This window comes from Pelobates fuscus, chromosome 4, assembly GCF_036172605.1.
Source record: "Pelobates fuscus isolate aPelFus1 chromosome 4, aPelFus1.pri, whole genome shotgun sequence".
Lineage (NCBI taxonomy): Eukaryota > Metazoa > Chordata > Amphibia > Anura > Pelobatidae > Pelobates > Pelobates fuscus.
In genome coordinates this window covers 166,258,654-166,280,847 of record NC_086320.1, presented here as the reverse complement: position 1 = coordinate 166,280,847, position 22,194 = coordinate 166,258,654, and the positions used below count along the sequence as shown (strand labels likewise).

Genomic DNA, 22,194 nt, shown 5'->3' with positions numbered 1-22,194 from the left:
ACCCACACCCCCCTCAGCCTCACCCCCACCACCTTCAGCCTCACCCCCATCACCACCCTCAGCATCACCCATATCACCACCCTCAGCATCACCACCCTCAGCATAACCCCTCACCACCCTCAGCATCACCCCCACCATCCTCAGCATCACCTCCCTCACCACCCTCAGCATCACCCCCCACCACCCTCAGCATCATCGCCCTCAGCATAACCCTCCCACCACCCTCAGCCTCACCCCACTCACCATCACCCCCCTCTCACTCTCACATTACCCCTCTCACTCTCACATTACCCCCCCTCACTCTCACATTACCTCCCTCACTCTCACATTACCCCACTCTCACATTACCCCCTCTCACATTACCATCACCCCCTCTCACATTACCATCAACCCCCCGCTCCCTCTCACCATCACTCCCGCTCCCTCTCACCATCACCCCCCTCTCCCTCTCACCATCACCCCCCTCTCCCTCTCACCATCACCCCCTCTCCCTCTCACCCCCCTCTCCCCTCCCCTCTCACCATCACCCCCCCTGTCACTCTCACCATCACCCCCTCTCACCATCACCCTCCCCTCTCCCTCTCACCATCACCCCCACATCATCACCCCCACACCATCACCCCCTCTCACCATCACCCCCACACCATCACCCCCTCTCCCTCTCACCATCACCCTCCCTTCTCCCTCTCACCATCACCCCCACACCATCACTCCCTCTCACCATCACCCCCACACCATCACCCGCCTCTCCCTCTCACCATCACCCCCCTCTCACCATCACTCTCCCTCTCACCATCACCCCCACACCATCACTCCCTCTCACCATCACCCCCACACCATCACCCCCTCTCACCATCACCCACCTCTCCCTCTCACCATCACCACCCCCCCCCCCCATACACACAACACACTTCAAGCAGCTACCCATACACATAGGGTCTCAGACAAAAACGCAAACATGCTCACAGAGACATACATTCACACAAGCAAGGATACTCTCTGTCAGACACACTCTCAGGCACATACACAGGTAGACAGTGCATCAATGTGTATATGTGACACTTTTTTGTTAGTGGGGCCTCATGTTTGCGTTTCGCCTAAGGCCTCATAAAGTCTAGAGCCACCTCTGGCAATACAGAGATGAGACAGAGGACAAGGGGTGTACCAGAAACCTTTGCATCGGTGTTAAAAAGGGAAATTGGTCTGCAACTGCCAGTGGAATCTGGGGGTTGACCAAGTTTGTTTATTAGGATATTACTGGCCAGGAGTGAGTCCTCTGGAAAGGATTCACCCTCCCATATGGATTGAAATAAAGTCTGGAGCTGGGGAATCAACTCATGTGAGAAGGTTTTGTAATAAGCCATTGTGAAACCATCTAGCCTTGGAGATTTATAAGGTTTCATGGAAGAAATGGCCTGTGTCACCGCTATCTGTTCATCTCTCAACTGATGTAGGACTAATTGGTTCAGGAAGAATTTAACCCTTCCAATTAGCACAGAGTCACCAGAGTGAGAGGGAGTAGGATAATAAATTTCAGAGTAAAACTGAGTGAATTTATCCAATTTACCATTGGATTCTTTCATGTTTGGAATTGCCTGGACGGCTAAAACTCCATGTATTCTATGGATGAGAGGCATCTTATTGAATCTTTCAAAACAAATGTGATTGTCATTTTAATTCAAGTACATAATTGCTTCCATGGGGATTTTAATGAATAAATCTATTTATTTATTTTGCTTTCATTTAGCTCACATAAAGCAACAGGAATGTATGAAAAGTTGAACATTATGGGGCTAAAATGATTCTATAGCCTATGTTATTCTCGCTGTGAAAACATTATATTTTTTTTATCAGGTAAGAGTGTCTTATTCATTATAAATTTCTTCAATTTTTTGTCTCCCATTTCATGCTGGCTGATGTGACTGTGTGCAGTATGTAGAATATCCAGTAGGTGTCTCCAAAGGACTCGTACTTTTTCCAACATGTTTAAACTCTTGTTCAGTAGATGTGAGTTAGTAGCTGCGATGGAAGAGAGACCAAGTCAGAGAAACCTGTGTGAAGTTTTCTCTTTCCACTGTAAGGGCTGTGTGAAATTGACAAGGAGAATACAGCCTGCGTGATGATGAGGGTTCACCCATGAGACTACATCATCTTCAATTCCACCCTGCCCTCCACCAGCAGCTTAGACAGAGCCGGCCTGGGGACTATTCCTGAGTGTGTGACACATGTTTGTGTTGCTAGGCTGAGGAGATGATGACTTTTTTCGGGCTAAAGGCAAACCTGTTGTGCTCATATCTAATCTGAGATAACGATACACCAGAAAGGTCCCTGGGAATATTGAATCACAAAAAAACAAAGCTGGAAGATCTGAACTGGTCACCAAGGGGCAGGTTGCTATATTTTTCAGTTATTCAAAATTCTGTCAATTTAACTCCATACTGGCAGCTGAGCTCCAACTCTACAAAGGCAAGGTAGTTTATGTTCTAGGGAGACATGCATGCAGATGAGTTCCACCTTTACCCGAAAGAGCACTAGTGAAGCAGGTTGGGAGGTATCTGAGTGCAGGGTGCACGTGTTTTTGGCAGGGAGCATGCAGAGGGCATCTTTGGGTTTATTGGGGTTTCTCTGGATCTCCTGCTCCCTGCTGTTGTTGCCCCTGGCTCTGGGGACACTGGTGGACAGCAGCAGGAGGTCCAGCATGGACAGTGGCTTCATGTACAGGCGCCTGAAAAGCCACGAGAAGAGAGAAATGCAGAAGGAGATCTTGTCACTCCTTGGTCTCCCTCATAGACCTAGACCGGTCCATGGACTTAATTCTGCCTCACAGCAACAGCCAGGAAGGCTCAACTCTGCCCCCCTCTTCATGCTGGACCTGTATAATGCCATGTCTGGCCAGGAACAGGGAATGGACAACAAAGGATGGCAGAGGTCAGGACCACACAGCCACCAGGTGAAGGTCAAGAGCCTTCTGAGCACACCCCATGGCAGCTCCCAGGACAGCGCCTTCCTCACTGATGCAGATATGGTCATGAGCTTTGTTAACCTGGGTGAGTCTCTCTGTACCACCTTTACCTGTCTCCCTTTCCCTGCCATGCACTGTTTAATATGCTAGAGATATCATTTCTCCTATTTCTCCCCAGTCTGCGGAATTAACTGTCATTAAACTCTGCTGTGCCATTTATCTTCAACACATGTTCTTGTATTTTCCATTTTGCTGATTTTGAAGTATTATGTGAAAGATTCCCTCCCACGTATACAGACAGAAATACCCATTTGGCCACACTACGCTTTGCTGTACAAAAACAAAACACTTGTTCTTTTTACAATGTAATGTTGCAACAGCACTAGGGGGGTGGCATTGCAACGTAATGCTTATTTCCTGGGTGCAGTAGTCCAGATGCACAGATGCAGTCTAAACAAACAGTAGAATATTGAATGCCAATAGTGTGTTTTGGGATCAGCTCTTCTTCAGTGGAACGCACACACTTTCTCTCCACCTGCTATGGAATGAAGAACACATATTTACTGAGAGAGTTAGTGCCTGTAAAAGCCAGGCTATGGAATTACATTGCAGTTAATGAAGAGTAAGACATTTTATTAGAACTGATTGTGAGCAACTGGAGGCTACAGCCATGCTGCTCATTTCTATTGAGAGTGGTAGGATGCTTTTTTTGGACATATGTTCAAGAATAATGGACTATACAAAACTATAGAATTCTCTGAGAAAGAGTGTTGTATTATTATTACCACTCATTTACATAGTGTGCCTGAAATTTAGCAGTGCTAGATACATCAATAATTGCACTGTTTCCAATATGTGGCACAAACCATCTTTTTAAATTAACTGTAGGTATGAGAATAAAAAGGGACAAAACTGTGAAATAAATAAATAATGCCATACACTAAATGCCAGACAATTCTAGTGTAATACAGGGGTCTCAAAATTCATAAACGATAATTCAATATCTTTTTCCTTTTTTATGCAGTTGGCACACTATTTATGTTGGTATTCATTTTTTACATAAACTTTCTCATGGTAGTGCATTCGGATATAAAAGGATATAAACCAACTCACATTCTATTAGTGAATAGAATGGAGTTGCTAAAAGTAGATCTCCAGAATATGTAGATTGAAAACGTCTATGACACTCAGCTCAGCTATTCGCTGGCTGAGCATCTTGTGTGTTGTAGTTCAGTTAAAAATCAAGAACTAGTTTTTGGCTGCCACTCTTGTGAATTGATGCTCAGATGCCATTTGGTAGAACCCTTCCTGCAAAATACACCTTTACACCTGCAACAACAACCATTTAGATGTCACAAATTTAAAGGTCTTGTCTGTTTCTGTTGGCTTGTATGTTATTTTGTGTCTTTCAACTAAAAAGTTATTGTAAAGAGTTTAACCCCTTAAGGACCAAACTTCTGGAATAAAAGGGAATCATGACATGTCACACATGTCATGTGTCCTTGAGGGGTTAAACCATATTATAACATAATGTTCACGAATATCATAATAGTTGTTTTGAAAGATCTCTAAGTAATTTTTTGTCAACTGCTGCAGACTTGCCTTTTCTTGCTCCTATGTATATATCTGTGTATCTGTGTAACTGTCATTGTGCTGCTGTAGACTGGGCACCTTCCATCATGGAAGACACCTATTAGCCTTGATCTGAGCTTATTGACGTTTGGGTCACTCTAATGTTTAACAGTGGTTTATTAGTGGATTTTCTCCATTTGCTCAGCTACAGTATCCATTTCTGGTCCATGTGGAAATTTTTCAGAACTCTCTCTCTGACTTACATTTAAATAACTAAAACACTGTACCGTAAATAGGAATGCACTGCCCTCTGCATCTAAATGTTTCCAGTCTATAAAGATGCACTGTGTCTATAGCAGACAAGTACTGCTATTAGCGGTTATGATGGTTTATCACAGCGATGACCATTTTCTGAATTAATTTCCTGGTTGTGGAATTATTCTCAAAAATCTGTGTATGGTCCCATGTTACAGTCAACTCTTCTGCACTGCTGGAAAGGGATACTGATCTCACTTAGTTGCTGTTTTGTTACCATTAACCTCAGTGTTTTTCACTAAACCAGAAAAAAAAAAAAAAAAAAAAAAACGTGCTTTGATTATGGAATTGCAAGGTTTTGGCCAAAGTAGCTCTAATTCAACGGTTTTACAGCTCTGCTGTTTCAGCTTGAAAATTTTAAAAACCCGGACCAATTCCAGGCTATACACAATTTACAGAACGACCCTGAAACTGAAATATTCAATTTGCACCACACACTGCACAGTATGTGAGCTTGCATTGCTGTTATGTATTTTGCATCTTCAAGATAAAATATATGATCTGTTAATAATATATTTATATTACTAACAAGAAAACCAGACTGGTAAGCTTTGCTTTATAGTTCACAATAAAAAAAACTAACCCTCGCTTTCATGCAATTTGGACATTTTGTACTTGATGGGTAAGATTCAGGCCAAAATGGTAGTATTGGAATCTGCTATTTCACCCTAGTGGGTGATGTGTCATGGCAAAACTGGTGTCATTTCGGAGTACTAAATGGTGAGAGACATTCCATTGGTTCCCATTGCTATTGTTCATAACTTAGCACTTTTCCTTATTACGTCTGTATTTCATTGATAAATCCCAACCCTTAAAGGATCATTCCAACCACTAAACTACTTCATCCTACTAAAGTGGTTATAGTACCAAATGTTTTAATTGCAGTCTTTTTTTTTTTTTTTAGCCTTTCATTCCAGAGATAAATACTTTTTTTATTGTGTATAAAAGCCACCTCCACAGAACGTTAATCAACCAGCTGGAATACTCTCTTCGTGGCTGGCATATCAGCTACGTGCAAATTTTGCCACTGGTGTCCGCACACACAGTATGCTAACCCTAGATGCCTTGGATAGGCTGCCCATAGCTGAATGAGTTGCAAACACTGGGTCAAAGTTCCTGATGAGTGTCTTGCACTCAGGCATTTTAACTCTAATTCAGTGATAAAGAAAGATATAAATTGCTTATTTTTTTCTAATAAGAAAGCTTATTAGATGCCGAGGCTAGTTCTTTTGTGTGGCTTGTTGGATATGTAATATTGTTGTTTATTAAATCCATATCTTGAGTTTTTTTGGCAAGTTGAAGTTATAAATATTATGCTTATGATATGACTCTTCGTTTCCCTATTTTGATGAGCTTTGTGACTTCACTTATCAATTGGACATTTTAGGACAGAGTTTGATGAAATTCTATTAAAATAACATTATATCTATCTATCTATCTATCTGTCATCATCAAATACGGATAAATATGCTGTTTTTCTGTTTTTGAGGTTCAAATCAACCCCATCTCAAGTCATTTTTAAATACTGTATCATTACTTTAATTACAATGCACCGTATCAGCCTGTCATGCAAGGAGCTCACCTGTACCCATATAGTTCATTATAATATGTTAATAAAGAGGACACTGACTCAGGGGTCACTCATTTGGCCCATGGATCAGTGTTTAAAGAGCCCTAGATAACTCTTCCTAAACGGGGAATAACCCACAATATATGAACAAAGGACAAGTGTGGAACCATAAGCAGAGAGATGCAGGAAACATAAGAAATATAAAGGGCCTTAAATATGCCTAGTTCAATAGCCACAAGAAGGGAGAGACAGGCACAAGATGTGTCTGATAGACACAACTTACAGACAATAGAGAGCTGGCAGATATTGAATCTATGCAGAGCAATAAGCTACTAGCATGCATGTGAGTAAAGAGAGCATTATTTTATTTCAGTAGCGTGTTAATAGGAAGTTAAGTGTTTTAATGTACTTTGACCCAGTGCTCTAACCACACAGGAAAGGCTTTCACTGAGTAAAAGGCAACTCTGGGCATTTTTTTTTTTTAACGTTTCTTTAGAACAGGGAATGTATACGTGTGACCTTAACCCTGTTTTTGGAACTTAACTCCCATTAACCTCAGCTAATGAAGAAATTTGAGTATAATCTAAATTTATCCTACAGCAACTGTTTTTAAAATCTTAGTTTGGGGGCGGGGGGCGAAGCCAAGCAATCATGCAGCCCAGACGTGTACAGCGCGAGCTCCCACGTCTGGGGACAAAAAACGGGGCATAACACCCAGAAATACACACCCACAAACCGCAGACCAAGACACCGGGAACCGGGAGAGGCTACTGAACCGATCGGTGCCTCTCTCGAGCCACTGCGCAACCAACCGGAGACACTGAGGCTTGCGGCCTACCTGAAAATCAGCCACGGAGAGACAGCCTCTCTCCAGGCACATCAATCAAGACTGGGACCCCGACGTAACACCTTCCCCCTCCCCCCCAGGACCGGTGGGGGTCATGCCGGTCCACATATAGCAGCCTCACTCACCCTGCTGGCAACGAGCTGCGGATACTGCACAAGGTATCTCCACCACTCAAAATGGTGGACGCACCCTCCCCACGCGGTGGACAGGACGGGTGTGCAGCGGTGGACCTCATGCTACATCACCTAAATTAGTTCTTTGCTAAGCTATGGCAGAAGCTGGAGGTAGGTGCAGATACAGCGGAAGGGGGTCAGAGGGGCAATCGGAGGCACACACGAGATGGGGTGCAGGGGGCCCCGTCGGGCACACTCACTTATCAAGCACCTAAGCCATACAAACTCAACTGACCCAGGCTGCCAGCAGGCGGGATCCCTCACCTAAAACATCCCACACAGAAGCAGATGCTCAGACTCCACAAGCGAACCCACGCTTCAGCACAACCCCTTAGAGACAGCCAGGCCCGCAGACACCTAAAGAGCAGTCGGAAGACCCCCACTCAGCGAGTCATGCCGTGCACACCAAGACAATCCCAGGACCTCACTCCCAAAGTCAGACACAGCCAGTCCAGCAGAGCCAAGAGACAAGAGAGCAGGCATGCCTGGAGGCGGCGGGATACCCCTACGGAGCACAGGCACAAACGTACAAACCCACCACTGAGACACGATGCCTGCCTCCCAGAACCTTGGAGTCGGAGGGGAGACCGGAGTCACAGCGCCATGACTTATGACACCAGAACAGAGGGCCCCCACACCGCACCAGCACAGCCGCCACGGTGGCCGCAGGTGGGAATCGGGTGATCACGGGACTGCTCCTGCACCCTGAGATTCACTCAGATAGATGCATACCCACAGGCTGCAGAGACACTCTTCATAGACTATGATTTAGTTAAATATTTTGATTCGCCCGTCTTTTCGCACTGCCCACACTACCACCGGCACCAGGGTGCCCTGCAAAATCTCTCTACGCCCATGCAGCTGCCTCATACAATGTAAGGGTCTTTTCAGGACTGTACCCCATTACACTGCGCCTGTAGCCCGACGGAACACTGGCAACCCGGCATGAACTGTCACCAGGTGGAAGCCTATAGCCCAGCCAGGGTGAAGGTTGAATGACTTCATAGCTGTGCTGGAATGCCAGGCTTGCTACCATGACAGATCACCTTTGTTTAGCTAATGATACAAGGCAGTGCTCCCCACACACCTTTACCACTAGAAGAAGTTCAGAAGTCCCGGTCAGCTCAGGCTTTTACCCCTTTTCTATTATCTGCTTGCATACTTCTCTCACACTGACGTACCTGTGCATCAGATCTTCCATGCCATGACACACTCAAGATAGATTACCACTAAAACTCTGTCTTAGGCATTACATTGGTTGCCATGATAAACATAGCTTTATACACAGCAGTGAGTTGTTGGACTAACATGCATAATCGTGCCTATAACTATAACTCTAGATGAACATAGCATGTAAACATTAGATGTACCTCACCCAATAACCAGTATGTGCCATACACTCTTAGACTACAGCATGCAACAACTGATGCGCATACACTAGTACTTAGTATTGTTATCCTGTTAATTTTTATTAAAAAAATGTGCTGTTCACTCTTGCCATAACATTGTTTGCCTTGAATGCCTTCACTCGCTGATGTGGCGATGCAGGTCATTATGTTGTATAATATTATGCACATGAAAAATAAAGAATTAAAAAAAATAAATAAATCTTAGTTTTGGTACATCCATAGTGTTATATTAAAATAGGACCATACTTTCCCTTTTTAATTGAAAGACACTAATGACGTCAGGATTGTGAAATAGATTTCTTCCAAAAGCTAAAAATAAGAAACACAGCAGCAAGGCGCTTTATATATTTTTCTGTCTTCAGTAACACTTGATGAACTGTATACTAATTAGTGGTTAAGCCACTTGTTTACCTTTAGTCTCCTCAATGTCAGATGGAATGTCTTGAGCTTTAGAAACGTCTTTGATGCATTGCTTAGATCATCTTCATTGCAATTATGTAAGTATTTAAATGATTTTTACTGCTGGTCAGACTTCATAAATATAATACAGAGGGGTTTATTCACAAAACTCTCGAGTTTGTCTTAGCTCTTTCTAAATGCAATAATGCTTACTTTAATATTTTACCATTATCCCCTTAGGGATTCCATAAACCGGATCTGGGTACAGGTAACACATTATGGGTTCACTGCAAAATCCACTTAAATGCTTGTTATAGTTACCAGGATAACTACATCTTAATGTAGTGGTTCTGGGGCATAGAGCCTGTCCCTGCTGGTTGAGCATTGTAAATACTGCCTTTTAAGAGTAAAGGCATTGTTTACATTGCTGCCTAAGTCCACCTCTAGTGTCCCTTTCATTGCTGCCTAATTTATCCTCTTGTGGCTGTCACTCAGATACTTGCCACTAGATGGACTTCCAGGATGAGGTTCTGCAATATTTGCAGGACCTATGTTCATAGCCTCCTCACTCTGCATGGAGACGCTGAACACTCCCCATAGAGATGCACGGAATCAGTGCACCTCTATGAAGAGATGCTAACTAGTGCAGAGCGGGGATTTGCGACAATTCCCCATGGAGAAGCATTGTATTTGTTGAGATCATCAAGACTGATGATCGTAACCAAGGGGGAGCAAAAAGACCAGAATGGCAAGGGTAAAAGGGTAAGCAAATCTTACCTTTTAACTTTCTGGGGGGGTAGGGGTGGAACCTTAAATAGTGCGTAGGACACACTACATTAGGGATACATGTTTGTATGGTGTTCTTTTGAAGAGATTCTATAGTGCCAGGAAAACAAAGGTACTATAGGTTCCTAAGGTGCCTCCCTCCCTTGCGCCCCCTCCCACCCTCCTGCGGCGCTGTAGGCTTAAATCTCTTCAGTCACTCACCTGAATCCATTAATGACATGTAAACTCCCAAGATCACAATCTAGGGTTACTGGGACATCCACAAACAAACAATAAAATATGTGCCTTCACTTACTCCCACATACATATATACATAAAATGTAGTCTGAAGTCCACACATCTCCGTTCAGATGGACCTTCAAGATACAGAGTGGTATTTTAGACCTTATGTCATACAATGTTCTCTACAGTTAAGTCTGCAGCAATGTGCTAGGACAAGTATTTCATAATCTGCGCATGACTGGTGGGAGCTGACCATCTTTAGCAGCAGCTGCCACTAGATCAAAGCAATCTTTTTGAAGATTTTAATTAAGTGTAAGCACTGAAAGGTTTGCCATGTATAAACTTAGAGTTCGAGCAAATAAAGTGTAGAAGGCAGCAGAACATTCCACATTTAATTGTTACCCATTTAGAGCATTGCTCCAGAATTTTAGCTTATACATACATCACGTTTTACCCTTCCAGGTCTTTAAATGTTACTTATGCAGTCCACCTATAGCTGGGGTAATCAGATTCTCTGCTCCAATATGCAGTCTAAATAATGTCATTTTAAGAGACTCTACCTTTTAGTCAAAAATACACAGTGCATATGACCGGTTACACGTATGCAAATAATATTTCCCCGAACTCAGCCTTTAAAATATGATGCAAATTACACACACTGAGTCAGGACAATGACTAGTCCAATCCACCTAGACACATGCATGCTTTGCAAGTTTAGTTGCATTTCAGCTTGTTACATCAGCAGCCAAAATCAAATATTCTAGGTCTCATTAATTTTGTGTTCTCTGCTGAATAGTTGTTATGACCAATTTTGCCACCTGTCTACACCATGTAGATTTATGCGTGTCGTACATTGCGACGGTGCTGAGACAGTGTCTAGCCAACTCTGACTTAGATATATGATTGGGAACCAAAGTTTTGAGTATACACAATACTGAAATGATGAAAAAAGATGAGTATTATGGTTCTTTCCATGACATAGCCTATGTCCAGTACCAGTATGTACTTTCCCCATTTTACCTTTGGAAAAAAGTAATTAATGAGAAGTGTGCAGTGATGTCAATTATTATTTAATTATTACTGTTCAATTTTATCCAAACCAACTGAAAAAAGGGGCTTCAAATAGAAAGTAAGTTTGTTATCAAATGTCTCTTTTTAAAGAGGATCTGCCATATTTAGTATTTAACTCACTCTTGTAGACACTGTTAAATGATATAAAAATCTTCCTTTGTACACACACATGAGTCTACCTCCCAACATATGCAATGGACAAATAGTGACACTTTAATTCTAGGATATAGGTTGAGGTGTGGCCATGATTGGGATGTTCTGAGAAATTTTAGGTGACTTACAAATAATTATTTATCCAACTAAAATGTAATTTAGAACAAGAACAATATAACTTACACAGAATCATTTCTAAACACATTTATTGTAGTTTAAAGGAACACTACAGGTACCCAGATAACTTCATCTCATTAAAGTGATCTGGCTGCAATGTCCCTGTCCCCCTTAGTTCTGCAATGTAAAACATCCAAAACCCAATGCGTGCACCATACAAATTAGGTCCCATCCACTGGCTGACGTGTTACTGTAAGTATTATTCTGTAAGAGTTCTGTAACACACTAACAATTTTATTCATTAAAGTAAGTAATTCATTACAGTAAAGGTGGGCCCAAACAGCACCACGGCCAAGCCTGGCGTCCAGGCTGGGAGAGGCCCGAGAAATAGGGACCCGCCACACACTGACCACCTTCTCGCTGGTTCGGAAGCACAGCACTCTGTGAGTACCATCCAGGGGGTCGGGGACTGACACTGTATCACTCGGGGCACAAGTGTAGGAGGCGCACGTTTGTCTGATTGGGCTGGGGGACCAGGGCAGTTTTTGGAGATTACGGAGTCCAACACTGGAAACTCAGCCACCATTCATGCACAACACTAGACACACTGACGACACATCACCCCAATGCTGACACTGCACGCACTCTCCAGGACATTCAGAGATACAGAGCCGCTGGGGCCACTCTAATCACCCGTAATGACAGCCAATACACAATCCATTGCTTTCCTCCAGGAGATGGCCCGGGTCTTTGGTTATACTGAGCCCGCACGCCCTTCTACCTGGACCCTTGTCCATTAACCTGCACAGACCCCTCAAACTTGACAAGGGCTGTTCAATCTATTGGTCCGCTACTGGACCTCACCCGACCACCTTAGCTCACCCACTCCCTTCCTTGCTCCTTATCAACCTTCCCGCTTCCGCGCACACCCACCCTCCTTTGCATCGGCTGCACCCCTGCTGGCCAACTTGGCGATGCCGACCCCGGGGGGTAACCGATTCACCCGTGAGGACCTGGTCCTCCTCTCGTATAATGAACACATTTCCAGGAGGGCCGGGCTCTGGCTCTGAGAGACCGCAACTACCCTTTGGGATACTTCAGCAACAACCCACTGAACCGCATACAGGGGGTGGGGATCTTGTTTTCAAGGCGGATTTCCTATACAGAACTATCCACTCTCCGCTGTAAACAAGGTAGATATCTTTTCACGAAGGGCACTATCCAGGATCAGACCTACAACTTAGCTAATATTTATGCCCTGAATTCGAAACAATACCACTTCCTCCGTACCACCCTCAACACCCTGACGAGATTTGCTGAGGGCATCCTAGTAATAGGGGGAGACCTGAATTTGGCACTGCACCCTGAGCAAGAATCAACATCCCGGACGGGACCAAACCCGGACAGCAGACACGCCAGGACCATCTGCCTCCTCCACCACCAGCAGCTCACAGAATGCTGGAGAGCACTTAACCCATTGGCACGGGACTACACCTTTTACTCCTCGAGCCATGCCACTTACACAAGATTAGATTATTTCATCATGCCATATGGTAATCTGTCGCTCCTCTTGGAGTCGGAAATTGAACCACTCAATCCAACGCTCCTATCAACACTATAAGCATCTGATATACGAGCATGGGAATGAATGCAGGAGACTACTCGCAAACTTTCTCAAACAGCACAAGACCCAACTGTAGCAAGACCCAACACCCCCCTCCTCCAATCCGTAGCCCCCCGACACATACATACATACAGACACACAGACACATACACATACACACATACAGATACACATACATACAGACAGACACACACACACATACACCCTCCAGACAGACACATACATACACACAGACACACACATACATACACAAAGACATACATACATACATACAGAGACACACACATACACACCCCCCCGATATACATGCACACACACATACAGAGACACAGACACATACATACAGACACACAGACACACACATACAGCCCCCCAACAGACATACACACAGACACTCACACACATACAGACACATACACACAGAGATACACACACATACATACACACATAAACACGCACACATACATACAGAGACACAGACACACATAGATATACAGATGTTTCCTGTTTCCTACCTTTTGCAGGAGGGTGACTTTCCCTTTAACAGCGCTGACCGGGGCCCTGGAAATCCATCTCCATCGGGTGGCCCTAACAGCATGGGCCACCCGATGAGCCCCTTGAACGGCGGCCCTTGTGGTTTGCCGCTCGGCCCGGGGATGCAAAACATGGCGGCGGGTACCCTGCGACTGCGGTATGTACGCCACTGGGCCAAACCATCGGCCCACTTTATGTCCGCAAATATCACACTCCTCCCAAAGGAGGGCAAAGATCCAGCACTGTGTCTGAGCTACCGCCCAATTTCCGTTCTAGATGTAGATCTCAAGAGGAGTGTATGATCTTTTAATCTGAAGTATAAAGTCACGAAATGAAAATAAAATATACACATAATAGTTACACACAGAGGAAACTGAAAGACACACACATTTACCCACAGAGGACAATGACAAAAACAGAGTTACAGAGAGGAGACTGGGACATACACACTTACACAGAGAGAACACTGACACACACACACTTACACACAGGGGACACTGACACACACTAACTGACTGACACACTCTCACTGATTTGACACACACTGACAGACACACACACATTCATTGACGCACACGCTCACTGATTTGATACACACTGACACACACATTTACTGACAGACATATAAAAATCCTCTCTAACACACTCACAATGTTTTTACATTATTTTTATTTACGTCCACCCAGCCTTCCCTACCTCTGGGATGCTTTCTCTGGGGGGTCTAGTAGGGATCCTTTCCCTGGGTTCTAGGTTTGCTGCTGTCATCTTCATGGTCTTCTTCATTTGCTCCCTCATTTAGGAATTAAATCACTTTGTTTATACAGCCCTAGTCACACCTCCATGTGACTTACACAGCCTTCCTAAACACTTCCTGTAAAGAGTCATTTAATGTTTACACTTTCTTTATTGCAAATGCTGTTTAGTTAAGAATGTATTATCTCCTGCACTGTTATAATAGCTTGCTAGACCCTACAGGAGCCTCCTCTGTGTGATTAATGTTCAATTTACAGAGCAGGAGATACAACTTTTAAAGTAAATTACATCTGATTGAAAATGAAACCATTTTGTTTTCATGCAAATTGTGGTAGTCACAGCCAGGGGAGGTGAGGCTAGGGCTGCATAAACAGAAACAAAAGTGATTTAACTCCTAAATGGCAGTGAATTTGATGTAGATTAATTTAGAAATAAACAAATATGTTTAAATGTCTATCTGTTCCTGTCCAAATCTGAGATGATTAAATTGCGTATACGCAGAAGTAAGTTCACACTGACACATGGAGTTCAGGTTAAAAGCACTTCAGAAAATGTAATGGCATCTGGCTAGAAAACGAGTATGCAGACCCTTTTAAAGGCAAAATGACATCATCATTGAATATCAGATAATAACAAAATAAACATCATTAATTGGATTAAATGTTAAGTGTCTGGGTTAGTGTCCACCTATCAATATTATTAATTGGCTCAGGGATTTGAGTGACTAGCTAGGTGTCCTCCCACCGGGAGGTGGTATTGTTCTGGACACGGGTGTGGACAGAAGGCTCAAGCGCCATCTTTCCCAGCATGAGGTTTACTCGGTGGAAAGGGGGGCTTGAGCATCATTTTACACAGTCAGTGATGTCAGGTCTTGTGGTCAGGTGCAAGGTTCTCTTATGAATAGAACATTTCACAGTGTTCTCATGGCCTTGGCTCTGGCCTTGGTTATACTTTGTTGCATGTTACAGGAGATTCAATAATTCCGCAGTCAGCTATGTCTTTATAGAAAATACAGTCTCTGTTCAATGTATTAAATGTGCTGGGAAACTCTGTCATGTAATGTAGTTTAAGATGGAGGATCTGTCAGGTAATGAGGACAAAATGGAGGGTCTGTCACAGTGTAAGGTTAAAATGGAGTTAGTACAATAATTCAATACAAGTTCAATAAAGATTTTTAATAATTCTACATCAAATTGAACAGTGAAAGTTCAGAGGCGCGATCTACACATCAAAACTGCTTCATTAAGCTAAGGTTGTTTTGGTGACTATAGTTTCTCTTTAAACATATGGGTGTACTTATTGCTATCTTATGTTGAATTACTAACTGCACTTCATGTTTTGTACTTTGTTTACACTTAAAGGACCACCATAGTGCCAGGAAAACAAACTCGTTTTCCTGGCACTATAGGGTCATTAGGTCCAGGGCCATCTTTAACGCGGGGCAAACGGGGCAGCTGCCCCGGGCCCTGTCCCTGCTGGGGGGCCCAAGACAGCTGCTCCGTTTGCCCCGGCCCGCAAACTATGGGGGCCCATCGGGTGGCCCATGCACTTAGGGCCACCCGGTGGGCCTGTGTCAGCAGGGGCCCGGTCGGGCGCTGTGGTGCTTTAACAGCGCGACCGGGCCCTTGCTTTTCTGCAGCCGTCTGGGAGGAAGTGACCGCCGCGCATCACTTCCTCCCACAGAAACCGGAACCGCGCGGGAGGAAGGAGGACCAGCTGCTGAGAAGGGGGCCAGGCCGGGAGAGAGCGAGAGCTTAACTCCCAGCCACCCCAGCCAGCCCACTGGACCCCAGGGAATCCACCCTCCAGGAAAAGGTAAGAAACTGGAGGGTGCTTATCAAATTTTGCATGAATGTCTGAGTGTGTGTGTGTGTCAGTATATATGTATGTCTATCTGTGTGTATGTGTGTTTCAGTATATCTGTCTGTGTGTCAGTATGTCTGTGTGTGCATGAGTCTGTCAGTGTCCCTGTGGTTCTGTATGTCTGTGTGTTTCAGTATGGCTGTCTGAGTGTCAAAATGTCTGTATGTGTGTATGTCTGTCAGTGTCTGTGTGTATGTGTGTTTCAGTATGTCTGTCTGTCTGTGTGTATGTGTACCAGAATGTCTGTCAGTGTGTCAGTATGTCTGTGTGTGTGTGTGAGTCTGTCAGTGTCTGTGTGGTTCAGTATGTATGTGTGTTTCAGTATGGCTGTCTGTGAGTGTCAAAATGTCTGTATATGTGTATGTCTGTCAGTTTCTGTGTGCATGCATGTTTCAGTATGTCTGTCTGTGTGTATGTGTGACAGAATGTCTATGTGTGAGTCTGTCAATGTCCGTGTGGTTCTGTATGTCTGTGTTTGTCAATATGTCTGTCAATATGTATGTCTGTTTCAGTATGTCCATCTGTCTGTGTGTATATGTGCCAGTATGTCTGTCAGTGTATCTGTATGTCTGTGTGGTTCAGTATGTCTTTGTGTATGTGTGTTTCAGTATGGCTGTCTGTGTCAGTACGTCTGTCAGAATGTGTCTCTGTACCTGTATGTTGTCCATTTGCGTGTGTGTGTGTGTATCTGTATGTGTCAGTGTTTGTATCTGTATATCTGCATGTGTGTCTGTGTGTGTGTACCTTTTGTATCTGCATGTATGTCAGTGTTTGTATCTGTGTGTGTGTCTATGTGTGTGTCAGTGTCTGTGTGTATCTGTATGTTCTTGTGTGTATCTATATGCGGTCAGTGTGTATCTGCATGTGTGTCAGGTAGTGTATTTGTGTGTATCTATATGTAGTCAGGGGGGCCCAAGTAAATGCTTGCCCAGGGTCCAATCAAAATTAAAGACGGCCCTGATTAGGTCCCCCCCACCCTCAGGGCCCCCCTACCGCAGGGCTGAAGGGGTTAAAACCCCTTCAGCCACTTACTTTTCTTGAGCGCCGACGTCAGCTCCGAATGCGCATGCGTGGCAAGAGCCGCGCAAATTCAAACCGCCCATAGGAAAGTATTACTCAATGCTTTCCTATGGACGTCCAGCTTGTCTTCTCACTATGATTTTCACAGTGAGAATCGCGGAAGCGCCTCTAGCAGCTGTCAGTGAGACAGCCACTAGAGGCTGGTTTAACCCTCAGTGAAACATAGCAGTTTCTCTGAAACTGCTATGTTTTCAGCTGCAGGTTTAAAACTAGAGGTAACCAACACAATGTCTGAACACTACTTCAGACAACAGGGCGCCACAAACCACTATAAATATATATTATAGGAGATTCCCATAAATAAAAGGCAATAGGTGGAAATACAGAGTCATCTTTATTGAGAACAGTAATAAATAATAGTGCAATATGCACAATAAATAAAATAGATAAGTACACAGTCAAATTGGCTAAGAGCCCCTAAGGATAGCAGCTATAAACATACAAGTAACTTAATAATGCAAAGTGCTAGAGTGCAATAGTGTAAGGGTGCAAGATGCAAATAGAAAAAAGACTGCTATACCAAGACAACATGGCTCTCGTAGATACTCAATGGTCAATGCTCAACGCATTTCGTCGATGTCGACTTCCTCAGGAGCTTGCTAGTTTCTTGCTGGTCCTCATCTTCTTTTAAATCCGCCGGTCCGGCCGTCTTCCATTGATCGCGCATGCGCAGACTGTGCCTTACGCACCGTCATACATAATGACGTGCGGCTGGTCGGTGTGCGCATGCGCCACCAAGCTAGAATACAAATAAACTTTATGTATAATCTACACAGCCGCATAGCGAGCAAACCTCCACTGGGAGTGCTCGATTTTGATGCGGTCTGCTTTCACAGACCTGCCTAATGTACAATCTGCATTCTCATACATTGTAGCCCTGTTGTCTTGGTATAGCAGTCTTTTTTCTACATGTACTTATTTTGTTATTTGTTTTATATAGCAAGTGTGTGCACTGTGCTGTTTTCAGTTTGTGGAGCAGTACTATTTGCATCTTGCACCCTTAAACTATTGCACTCTAGCATTTTGCATTATTAAGTTACTTGTATGTTTATAGCTGCTATCCTTAGGGGCTCTTAGCCAATTTGACTGTGTACTTATCTATTTTATTTATTGTACATATTGCACTATTATTTATTACTGTTCTTAATAAAGTGGACTCTGTATTTGCCCTATTGGACCTATTGCCTTTTATTTATGGAAATCTCCTATAATATATATTTATAGTGGTTTGTGGCGCCCTGTTGCCTGAAGTAGTGTTCAGACGTGTTGGTTTTGTATAAAGGTTGGGAGTGACCTTATGACAGTGGCTTGCCTACACTAGATTTGTGACCTATTATCACTTTCACCACCTGCCCATTTTCTATTGTTTTTAAAACTAGAGGGGCCTGGCACCGAGACCACTTCATTGAGCTGAAGTGGTCTGGGTGCCTATAGTGGGCTTTTAAATATTTTTTTAGAAAATGGTACAGAGGACTCTTATAGTCCAGTTACTTGATTTCTACAGCAAGGTTGACCCTCCTGCATATAAACTATAATGTAGTTTTCTTATTTACATAAAATTCTATTTTCATGGAAGGGTTAAAAATTTGAAGAAATTTCGGCATGTGAAAGGGTTCTTGCTTGGATTGCGATTGTGGTGCAAGTCATCATTTTTATTTCCTGTTTAAAATCATGGTAGAGTATATCAGCCGTATTTCCTCGCAATCAGCCTTACAAAAACAGACGGCTAGAAAAACACCACAGTCATCCTTCGCATATATTGTTCTGGATTATGGGTCTTTTTGACCTGCTGTGCCAGATCTGTGGGCATCAAATTATCTTGATTTGCAATTAAAGATATACTGTCACCTTTTTCATAATATAAAGAAAACTAGTTTTAACAAAATTGGAAATAATATTTGTATTATCACTTTTTTCTCTTTTGCCTACCTTTCCTCCCTCTGAAGTAGTCACTTTTTAGCCTTTTCAGTTAATTTGACTCAAGTAAGAACCCCAAAATGTCTCTGTTGGGAGGAAACCTTTTACTGCAGAACTAATGTTGTGTCATTAGAGAATCAAACATGATTTTCATTAACTTAAAGGGTTACTCCAACCACCATGACCACTTCTGCTATTAGAAGTGGTCACGGTGGTAGGAGTTTGTATGTGCAGGGCTTCTGATTGAAACAATGCATATACAGAGGGATTTGCACTTTTGTGGCCGTGACTAATTGCACCACTGGCACATGTGACGTAGGGAGTCCAGTAGTCTGTTCTGGGCTGCCTAATATCAAAATTAGTTTCTCTGAGATTCTCCCTTGCAGGTGGTGCTCCGAGCGCTACCTGCCAGGGGAAGTCTTGCTTTTCCCTCCCTCCATAGGTTCCCTCCCACGTCCCTACATTGCATGTTCTTTGTTTTTGTTTTGTTTTTTCTGTTAAAAATAAATCCCCTCCCTACCCTGTATGTCCCTCCCACCATACCACCCCTACCCAGCTTAAAGGAGTATGCTTGGAGCCAGTAAAACAATCACGATTGGGCACCATTGATGTCAGACGGAGACAGGGAAGGCAGCGCCGGGAACATTCAGTGCTGGTTTCCAGCTGAGTGTAACTCTTTATTTTTAGTTATATACAGTGCCCTCCATTAATATTGGCACTCTTGCAAATGAAGGCTGTGAAACATTATCTTTTGTCTTTTTTTTTTTTTTTTGATCTTTTGTTAAAAAAATACACAAAAATACTCTGCTCTCATGGATAACAAAGAACTGCAAACACACAGGTTTATCCCCCAAAAATCTTAAATATACAGTATATGTGGCACAATTGTTGGCACCCTTCTATTCAATACTTTGTGCTAACTACCTTTGCCAGGATAACAATTCTGAGTCTTTTCCTATAATGCTAGGCATTTAGTGTGGAGTGATATATTGGTACCCACTGCTTGTTCACTGTCCTGACTCCTGCCTGAAGAATAGGAGCAGTAAGGAGTACCTCTTTCATCCCCTCTAGACACCTGGCCACTTTGTACCTCCAGCCTCCTCTTTTTCCTCTCAGTGCCAACAATAGTGAGCTGCAATCAGTGGTGGATCCAGGGGGAGGGGGTCAATGGGGCAGTTGCCCCTCCCGAGATAGAAGTGCAGCGTATGAGAGGGCTTCCAATGGCCCTGCTTCGCTGCTGCCCTTCTATCTACACCACTTGCAGATAGAAGCATTGGCAGAAATAGGTCCTACTACAGTTCTTACCCCCCCCCAACAGCCCCCCACAACCATATCACTCCACTACAGCCCACTATCAGTGCCCCTCCCGAGATTAGGATCTGGATCTGCCACTGGCTGCAGTGAGCTGTTCGTAGTTGTCTTTGTGGATATATGTGATCCTTTTGCAAGCATTGCATGTATACAAAATCTTTAATATTAACCCGGATATCCACCAGCCATCTCTATGGTAGACATAACTAAAAAGTTGTTTGAATAGAAGAACATCAATCTATCCACCATGTATGGTTGTGAAAATGTGATGGGTCTGATTTGCTGTCTCAGGAACTCGACAAAAAGCCCCCTTTAACACAACCGTGAAACCTGCAATGTATCTGAAGACTCAAAAGGAGAATGTCAAGTCATCCTTCAGTGAGTTGAAGTGGGTCATGAAAAAATACCTAATATTGTAATTGAACATCTACAGATAAATGACTACAAAAATAACATTCTGCATATTGGAATAACTTAATCGAAGTTCTGCATTTAACGCTATGAAAATATCGTGGCAAGACCGGACACATGCTGCCCGTTCCAGAATTTTTGCAATGGTTTTGAAGCTGAAGCAGGCCTCAAAGGAAAACTGGATTGGTTAAAGGACATCCAAAGAAGGGACATTGTACCTGTGCCAAAGGAGAAAATTATCTGCAGTAAGAATATTAAAAATATGAAATTATCTTACATAAAGAAGTTGGGTTATTTCAGATTTTACAAAGTTTTTTTAAATTTTTTAAATTTATTTGTTTTAACGCCTGGTTGCGTTTTTTTTTTCTTTCTTTTATCCTTTCTTTGTTTTTTTTAAGAAAATAAGATTCAAGGATATAATAGTTAATATACAGAGTAACAGCTTGTTAATGATTGTTTATCAATAAAAAAGAAAAAAAATTCCAAACCTTTCTAATGTACATGTACAATAATATACCATATGTTAGAAATCATGAAACACAACATAACCCTAACATTTCCACACATGGCGCAGTGATAATAGACAACTTACTACAGCCTACAGCCATCATAATCCACTGAATGCAAGAGCAAAAACAGCAATGAGATCTGTTTAAACCTCATGCATAATGGTGCTTTAAGGGATGTGCAATTGAAATGTATTGTGATATTTCCACTAACAAGAATAAAGATTTATTTTGCTTGGGCAACAGCTGCAGTCTGCATGGAATCGTTCTCAATGTGATATAAATTATGTTCACATTTGTACTCACTACATAGACATTTTTTCCCAGGTCTCTGCTGATAAGAGAACTGCTGAATGGAACGCAGATGCTGACCTTCCTCTTCAGTTGGGTTCTGGAGGCCGATGACCCTTGTGCCATAGATTTCATTATTGTAATGTTTCCTGCTTTTCATATTAGATTTGGTTTCTGGTTTCAGATCTTATCGCGTCTAGCTCACACGATACCCAAGTTGTTTACATCCTGAAGTAAAGCTAAACTACAACTTCAGTAATTTATTGAGAAACCGTGAGTTTAAAATGCTGTGTATTGGGCATATCAAC

At 43.1% G+C, this 22,194-nt stretch overlaps 1 protein-coding gene across 2 annotated transcripts in view; it reads left to right on the top strand.

The window, feature by feature from the left end:
* The first annotated feature begins 2,024 nt into the window (after window positions 1-2,024).
* Window positions 2,025-22,194, top strand: part of BMP6 (bone morphogenetic protein 6) — a 189,971-nt gene continuing 169,801 nt past the window's right edge. For both annotated transcript variants that reach the window (XM_063451748.1, XM_063451747.1), the window contains exon 1: window positions 2,025-3,047. In XM_063451748.1, the coding sequence (XP_063307818.1) occupies window positions 2,498-3,047 (550 nt within the window). In that variant the 5' untranslated portion in view covers window positions 2,025-2,497. The remainder of the gene's footprint in view (window positions 3,048-22,194) is intronic.